The sequence below is a fragment of the Anas platyrhynchos genome, chromosome 31 (genome assembly GCF_047663525.1).
Source record: "Anas platyrhynchos isolate ZD024472 breed Pekin duck chromosome 31, IASCAAS_PekinDuck_T2T, whole genome shotgun sequence".
NCBI classification, from domain to species: domain Eukaryota; kingdom Metazoa; phylum Chordata; class Aves; order Anseriformes; family Anatidae; genus Anas; species Anas platyrhynchos.
This window is the reverse complement of record NC_092617.1, coordinates 2,223,327-2,232,343: the sequence shown is the minus strand read 5'-3', so window position 1 is coordinate 2,232,343 and position 9,017 is coordinate 2,223,327. Positions and strand designations below refer to the sequence as shown.

At 49.9% G+C, this 9,017-nt stretch overlaps 1 protein-coding gene across 1 annotated transcript; it reads left to right on the top strand.

Annotated features, from left to right (window-relative positions):
* The first annotated feature begins 1,318 nt into the window (after nt 1-1,318).
* Nucleotides 1,319-2,260, top strand: LOC119715332 (olfactory receptor 14C36-like). Its single transcript, XM_072029639.1, has one exon. It carries the CDS (start codon nt 1,319-1,321, stop codon nt 2,258-2,260), a length of 942 nt encoding a protein of 313 aa, XP_071885740.1.
* The last annotated feature ends 6,757 nt before the right edge of the window (nt 2,261-9,017 follow it).

Sequence of the window (9,017 nt, the reverse complement as noted above, 5' to 3'; positions counted from 1 at the left end):
TGCAGTCTGTGCTTGCAGACTGCTGCAGTGGACAGGAGGCAGGTTTCATTTTCAGGATTGTACAGGAGACTGAGACTCCTGGAGCATTGCATTGAGAAATCAATAACTCGGTGATCAAATTTGTAAAGTACCTTCCCAAACATCATCTCATGGACTGCACCAACATCATCATAATGTGGTCCTCTCAGGTTTTATCCTAGCTTATCTTTAGGAGCTACAAAAGCTCTGATACCCCCTGTCTTTGGGAGGTGTCTGCAGGCTAAAGCAGAGCAAACAGCATTTGCAAAGAGCAGGAGCTGCCTCCTCTGCAGGCAGAGCTGCAGCACAGGAGGGTCTGCTGAGTGTCCATCTGTCCCTCCCTGGCCTTGCCTCCCCTGGCAGCAGCATGCTGGCATTCCTGCAGGCTTCTCCAGCTGGCCGTGCTGCTGCTGGTCTTGTTCCCAGGCTGGCTGGGGATGGGGGTTTCACATGCCCGTGGGGTGAGCCCTTGGTGTGCTTGGGGGAAGGGGAGTACGGGGACAGGGTGAGAGTTCTGGAGATCTGCACTTTGTGCCTGGATTCCTCTGCCCTCAGCAGTGTCGTGGTTTCTTAGGTACTGGAACAGGCACCACAGGGAAGTGGTCACAACACTGAGGCTGCCAGAATTTAAGAAATATTTGGGCAACCCCCTCAGATATATAGACCAATTTGGGGGTTTTCACGTACAGATTCAGGGGTGGGATTTGAATATCCTTGTGGGCCCCTTCCAAGCTGGGATATTCTATGACTCCATGTCTCTATGAACCTATGAGTCCAATAGTTCTGTAGCTCAGGAAATGCCAGCACAGGCCAAATGAGCTTAACCGTGGCTGTCGTCTCTAAATGAAACTCAGCACCAAAGGAACCATCCTCTTTTGTCTGAGGATCGACAGGTTTTCACTTGAAATGCCTTAGAAAACAGAGCAGGGTGAGCAGATCGGTACAAAATGCAAAAATAAATTCCCACAGCTCTGTTCTGCAGTTGGGTAAACTGGGAGCAACAATATTGAAAAGCTCTTTATAATCAGATGATTGAATCTGAGATTACCCCATCTTCCTCTTTACCTCTGGTTGTGGGGCAGGACTGACTCCTTTCTTACTCAGGTCAGGGTCACCTGCTCCCAGGGACACCCTAAGGCAGCATGAAGTAGACCACATGAAAGGGCCCTGCTAAAAGCCTGACTGAAAGAGTTTTCAGGGCAGTTAAGCGAGAAATGGAAGAAGTTTATCTCAGGTATGTCTTCTTATTTATTAAAGATTTTTTCTTCCTTGAGCAGTAACCCATGGCCAGAACCACCAAATGCCCAACAGCAGCTCTGTGAGTGAGTTCCTCCTGCTGGCATTCACAGACACGTGCGAGCTGCAGCTCCTGCACTTCGCGCTCTTCCTGGGCATCTACCTGGCTGCCCTCCTGGGCAACGGCCTCATCCTCAGCGCCGTAGCCTGCGACCACCGCCTCCACACCCCCATGTACTTCTTCCTCCTCAACCTCGCCCTCCTCGACCTGGGCTGCATCTCTACCACTCTGCCCAAAGCCATGGCCAATGCCCTCTGGGACACCAGGACCATCTCCCATCAAGGATGTACTACACAGGTCTTTCTCTTTGTCTTGTTGATGTCATCGGAGTATTACCTTCTCACCATCATGGCGTACGACCGCTACGTTGCCATCTGCAAGCCCTTGCACTACGGGAGCCTCCTGGGCAGCAGAGCTTGTGCCCAGATGGCAGCAGCTGCCTGGGGCAGTGGCTTTCTCAATGCTGTCCTGCACACGGCCAGCACATTTTCCCTGCCCCTTTGCCAAGGCAATGCTGTGGACCAGTTCTTCTGTGAAATCCCCCACATCCTCAAGCTCTCCTGTTCAGATTCTTATCTCAGGGAAACTGGCATCCTTGTGTTTAGTGTTTCTTTATCATTTGGTTGTTTTGTTTTCATTGTGCTGTCCTATGTTCAGATCTTCAGGGCAGTGCTGAGAATGCCCTCTGAGCAGGGCCGGCACAAAGCCTTTTCCACGTGCCTCCCTCACCTGGCCGTGGTCTTCCTCTTTCTTAGCACTTCCATGTTTGCCTACTTGAAGCCCGCTTCTATATCTTCCCCATCTCTGGACTTGGTGGTGTCACTTTTGTACTCAGTGGTACCTCCAGCAGTGAACCCCATCATCTACAGCATGAGGAACCAGGAGCTCAAAGTTGCAGTGAGAAAATTGTTTCTATATGTGCTTCTTAAGCATCAGTGTTGTTAACATTATTGTGATTTTTATCATACCAATTTTATACTTAGTATTATTATCATATTGTAGTAATAATAATAATCCTCTAAACGCTACCATTCGATTTGAGAAAGTGACATGAGAGTTTTTCATACCATTTTTTGTTTTTATTATTTTCATAACTTCTGATATTGTTTTAATTTATTAAGTAATTTTTTTTTACTTTGACTACATCTTCCATTCAACCTATTGAACTAGGCTTCCTCTGTAGGTATAGACAATAAAGAAGACAGCATAAATTCAATGGTCTCAGTATCCCTCTCTTCCCATCTACTCTGGAGCAGCCCCAGCACGCAGGAGGGGCTCAGGGCCAAGAGCCCAGCAACCACATGCAGGAGCAGCCCCTCCCTGCCCACTGGGCTCTGCCTCTCTGCTGCCTTCGGGTCAGGGCTGCTGTTTCCCTGGAGCCATGGCCATGGTCAGCAGCAGGACGTGGCCTTTTCCCTGCTGCTCTCTTTTGGCTTCCACATTGTGCTTCTTTTTTTCTGGGTAAGCCCTGATATCTCATTTAGCTTGGTGACAGTCCTGTTGTCTCTGCAGTGACATCCCTGTGGCTGCAGGCAGCAGCAGGCACTGTGCAGCCCTGGGTCACAGCTGCCTCCCTGTTAGCACCACAGTAACAAATGGGGTTTTAGTTGGGGCTTCCTGGAATGAAGAACATAGACTTAAATTCCAAAGACAGTCTGTGAAGGACCAAGGGCTTGACCAAGAGCTTTATGGCAGCACCTGACAGCAACTGGTCTTGGACTCATCAGCATGAGACTGCACCCTCTGCAGTGGGGCTGATGGCTGATGCCAGCCTGGAGAGGAATCTGGAGCTTCCAGGAGATGTCAGGGGAACTGCAGGGAGAACATGCAACGTTGAGTTGGTAGGGATTAGAACCTCATAAAATTAATGGCCATCCAAAGAAGAGTTTGGTAAAGAAAAAGGGGAATCTGAGGAGTCCATGGGGTAAGGACAGCTCTGCCATGCCAGGAGTTGTGGTGATGTGCCAGCAGCAGAGACCTCTAAGAGTGTAGAGTAATTGAGGATAACCTTCTTGAGGCCTCATGGACCAGGTCTGGTGCAGCACTCGCCTGCCCTTTGTGCCCTCAGAGACACCCCATGGTCCTGCCCAGCACTGCCCTGTGCTGCTGAGCCATCAGCACACATGGAAAGGGGCTCAGCCGCAGAGATCCCCATAGATGTAGGTCTCCTGCCCAACCTGAGCAGCACAGGCAGGGGAGGAGACCCCCAGGGATCCCAGGGCACCACAGCCCCTGGCTCTCACAGCAGCAGTGCCAGCTTGGGGGCTTGAGGGGAGCACGGGGAGGTAAGCAGCAATGGCTGACCAGGCCAGTACGGACATACTGCCCTGGGCAAGGCTCTCTTGGAGCAGGGATGGCCCTGGGGAAGAGCAGGGCAGCATTGCTGGGCCTGCACTGATGGGGAAAGGGGAAAGGGAAAGCTCTTTGTGCAGGCCCCTGCTCGGGGCAGGCTGCTCTGTGGCTGGGCCAGGCCTCTTGTGCTGGCCTGGGGAGCGGGGCTGGCCCTGCGGGGCACAGGCACTGTGTGCTGGGGATCTGCCAGGCAAGAGAGCAGGGCTCCTGCAGCTTCATGGACCTCCATCTCCTGGCACCATAGCCAGCCTCCTCCTTGCTCACCCCAGACAGCAACTTTCATGGGCTGCCTCCTTACCCCTCCTCTAGAGGGCAGAGGGGAGGGAACAGTATAAGTAAGTGAAACTCACAAGTTGAGAGAAAGACACATTAGGATAAGAAAGGAAAAGAAAAAAGAAAGAAATAAAAATCAAAAGCCAAACATTATGAACATTTTGTAACTCATCAGTTCCCACTAGCAGACCATTGTGCACGAAGTCTCTGAGAGAATGCCACCTTGCCTTGGAAAGATGATCCCAATATGTATTGCTGAGCACTATGTTATGTGCCATGGAACATCCATTTGGTCAGGCTGGGTCAGCTGTCACAGCGGGTTCCCTTCCTAGACTTTTCCCCACCCTCAACCACCTTGCTGGTCGGGCAGAGTGAGAAGCAGAGAAGGCCTTGATGTTGTGCAAGCAATGCTCAGGAACAGGGACCAGAGCCATGGGTTACCAACACTGCTCTAGACACATCAAAAACACAGAACCACAGGAGATGATCTGCACAGAGTAACTCCATCCCAGCCACAGCCAGTGCAGGGCCCTGTGCTGGACTAGAAGGCTCCCTTTGAGCTCTGGAAGGAGCCAAGGAGGTGCTAATAAGCACCAGGACAATTGAGGAAACCCAAAGGCCCTTCTGAACGGTCACAGAGTGCCACCTGAGAGGCAGTGCTGGGCAGTGGGGAGGGCCAGGAGAAAGACTTGGGTGAAAGCTGTGAGAAACAGAGACACTCAGGGCTTTAGCAGCTGTCTGTGGATGGAGTAGGAGGACGAGGTCACTCCTGTTACTAGGACAGCACTGAAGGTCCCTGCGTGGAGCTGGAATGATGGAGAAGGCATGTGTGCCTCAGCCTGGGAGCAGGGGCCTGCCTGCGGTGCGGGATGGCTGGGCTGTGCTCAGCCATGCCCCAGGAGATGACCTTGCTCTCTTCCTCCCCACCACTCCCCACACGGGGCAGGCCTTCAGGAAACACCCCTGAGCCTGGAGATGCACCAACCTGCTGTGCTGAGGTGCCACTACTGAAGGGGAAGAGGGGAAGGTTGGAGAGACACGTGGGGTCTGTGGGCAAGAGTGGTGTGGCCTGGGGAAGTGAGTGCCTGGGAAAAGTTACCCTGGAGCCATAGGAGCCATTCTGGAAAGAAAACTTGTAGGCAGAAACCACACTTTTGTGATGGTGCCAAGCTGCTGGACACATTGTGCAGGGTGCTCTGGTGGACTTTTGTGTCCTTTTCCATTGTGTATTAAGTGTCAATTTTCTCAGGAATAGAGTAGCCAACAGAGCACTGACAGATAGTCTAAGATCATGAAAGACATCATAAGCGTGTCCCTAAAATGATAACTGATATGGGGAAATCAGGAGAAGCCTGGCCAGGAGAAATGTGAGACTGAGAGGAGGGAATAGGGGTTTGCCCAGCAGAAATTAAGGATTTTGTAGAGGTAAGAGGGTTCAGGTTATGCTGATACGGCTGTAACTGTGACTTAAAATAGTCATACAACGCTATTCACCGGCTTCGACCTGTAAACTTGCTTCCTAAACCTAAATGGTACTCAGCACCCTGACAGGAATCCACTACTCTAATGACTGACCTCAACGTATCACTTGAAGACAAAAGTCAGCCCATAGCTGCTTCCCCTAACTCTTACTCTCTTAATAACTCTGATCTCTGCCCTTAATACTAACATTAAAATGGTCCACTTAACACTAGACAACTGCTTAAGAGACCTAAACAAAACCCTAACACCAAATGAATTCTAGGGGCCATGGATCTGATCAGCTTGTGGGCCACAAGGAGGAGAAGGGTGGGAATGCTGTGAGGAGCTCAGCTCTGCCTCATCATCTCTTGACCCAGCAGGAGCAATGTGACTGTGGCAGGGACTGTGAGGTCCCTTCTGTCTCTGCACTTGATAGGGCAGCAGCAGGAACGTGTCACAGAAAGGGACTGTGAGGTCACTTGTGTCTGGAGGTGGCAGGTCAGCCTTGCCTTCTCCCTGGCATCTGCACTTTTGGGCTGACATGTGGCAGTGGCCCAGCTAGGCCATCAGAAGGCACCTGCTTGGCATGCTGACTGGAGGATCCCCTCTGCCTCCAGAGCCAGGAGGACCCAGGCAGAAAGAAGGCCCCAACATGGGTTGTCCTGTCCCTTCTGCTTGAGTCCATGACTGGGCAGCAGCAGGCACAAGGCTTGGCTGTGTCTCCACAAGAAGCTGCAAGGCCAGCAACAGGCCCCTGGCTTGGAAGCTGCTGCTGAGTTGACTTGTGTGTGGTTGGCTGAGAGGCCGCAAGGAGCCTGCTGTGTTGGGATGCCTACTTCAGGAGTGGTTTCCACCCTGATGGAGCTTCCTTTGGCAGTAGAAAAGAGCAGGAAAGAAATAACTGCTACATAGTGTTCCATGGAAGGCTGGCACTGGTTACAAGGAGGGAGAAGTGTCCCTCAGAGGGTCATGCTGTGGTGCAAAAGGTCACCCTCTGATCAGACCCTTGCTTTGTGTTTCAATAAATAGCTGGTGAGGGTTGACAAGAGGTCAGTGAAAGCTAGGGATGAGAACAAGATGGTGAACTGAGATGGGTGTCTGCAGACTTCAAGAAAATGGGGCAATGTGTGGGACAGCATAGGAAAGCCTGTGGAGGAGAAGGCAGAGGGTGCTGATAAAAAGGGAATGCCCCAACTGCCGTGAAGGTTTTGTCCCTTTGGTTAGAGCTTATGAGGAGATATGTTATATTCATTGTGATGGGGCCTCATAGATTCCTTTCAACACATGCAACAGCTCAGAGGTTTCATACCACTCTTCTTCTCACGGCATCACACTGCCCACCCCATCCCACAGATCCCCAGGAAAAGCCTTGAGGCAGACATGGGGGTGCAGGATCTCCCCTCCCAGTTCCAGGGGTCAGGCCTTGCCAATTCTGCTTCACTAAAACCAACCAAGACTTTTCTCAGCACAGTGCTTTGCCTGTCTGTAACCATGGTTTCCAATTATCTGCCCTAACAAGGCCCTGGGGAGGCTTTGTTAGTAACAGCCCTCAGTGGGGCCCATTAATACTCCAAGTCACTTCAACTTTTCCTCCTGACTTTACTTGCTCAAGCGGTTGCATCACTCTCTTCTCAGTACCTGAACTTCATAGACTGAGCATCAAAATACACCATGGAACTCATTAAAATGAAGAAAATCCTAACATCTCTTCCATTTTAATCTTCAAGCCTTCACGCCTTGTGCAGCTACTTGCAGAGCTTGCAAGATGTAGTTAAGGAAGAAGATTTCACAAAGCACATAATAAAAATATTTTATTGTTTCAAAGGCTGAATTTTGTTGCATTTCAGTTTGGAGAATCATTCTCCTCTTGCTATTCATCCAGGGTGACTTCTTTGGAGAACTCCATCGGGAGGAAAATCAGAGTCTGGAGGTGTGACACCTCCACTGCCAGCAGTGGTCTTTGTCCCTGTAACTGTTGCCCAGCCCAGCACATGAAACCCTTTCTAAGAGAAGTCAGGGGTTCCTTGGGAAAGAAATAAAGTATAAATAAAATAAAATAAAATAAAATAAAATAAAATAAAATAAAATAAAATAAAATAAAATAAAATAAAATAAAATAAAATAAAATAAAATTAGAAATGACCATTGGATCCTGAGAAATTTAGCCTGAATCTCAGTAGACACCTGGGCATCCATAGTCTCTCTTGGGTCTTCTGTGGAAAACTCAGGGTGAAAAATAAAGAAAATATATCTTTATTGGCTGTGTCCAGTAGAGCCTGATACATTTGTGGGTCTGATATGCTAGGACATTGAATATACCCAGTCCAGTTAACTCGATTGTTCCTTTCCTCCCTGCCTCCCCCTGGCTGGAAACAAGACCCCTCTAGTCCTGCTCATAGTATTCATTACAATGTCTGGTAGACGGCCCAATGGAAACATAGAATCATAGAATCATAGAATATCCTGAGTTGGAAGGGACCCTTAAAGATCATCAAGTCCAACTCTTGACACCGCACAGGTCTACCCAAATGTTCAGACCATGTGACTAAGTGCACAGTCCAATGTCTTCTGAAATTCAGACAGGCTCGGTGCAGTGACCACTTCCCTGGGGAGCCTGTTCCAGTGTGCAACCACCCTGTCTGTGAAGAACCCCCTCCTGATGTCAAGCCTAAATTTCCCCTGCCTCAACTTAACCGCGTTCCCGCGGGTCCTGTCACTGGTGTTAATGGAGAAAAGGTCTCCTGCCTCTCGACACCCCCTTACGAGGAAGTTGTAGACTGCGATGAGGTCTCCCCTCAGCCTCCTCTTCTCCAGGCTGAAGAGGCCCAGTGCCCTCAGCTGTTCCTCGTACGTCTTCCCCTCCAGGCCTTTCACCATCTTCGTAGCCCTCCTCTGGACACTCTCCAACAGTTTCATGTCCTTTTTATACTGTGGTGCCCAGAACTGCACACAGTACTCGAGGTGAGGCCTCACCAGCATCATCAAAGCATAATCACAGTGTCATCACAGCGTCACAAGAGCATCATCACAGCATCATCAGAGCGTCTTAGCAGCGGCATCACAACGGCATCACAGGGTAATCAAAGCATCATCACAGTGTAATTGCAGTGTCATCGCAGCTTCATCACAGCGTCATCACAGTATAATCAGTGTCATCACAGCGTCACAAGAGCATCATCACAGCATCATCACAGCGTCATCACAGCGTCATCACGGCATCATCATAGCATCATCACAGCGTCTTTGCAGTGTCATCGCAGTGTCATAACAGCATCATCATACCGTCATCACAGCATCATTACAGCATCCTAACAGCACAATCAGAGCGTTATCACAGCATTATCACAGTATCATTATAGCATCAACACAGCATCAACACAGCGTCATCACAGCGTCATCACAACGTCATCACAGCATAATCGTAGTGTCATCACAGCATCATCACGGCTTCATCATAGAGTCATCACAGGGTCATCACAGCATCATCGCAGCGTCATAACAGCATCATCACAGCGTCATCACAAGGTCATCAGAGCATCATCATAACGTCATCACAGAATCATAACAGCATAATCAGAGCGTCACCGCATCATCATAACAGCGTCATTACAGCGGC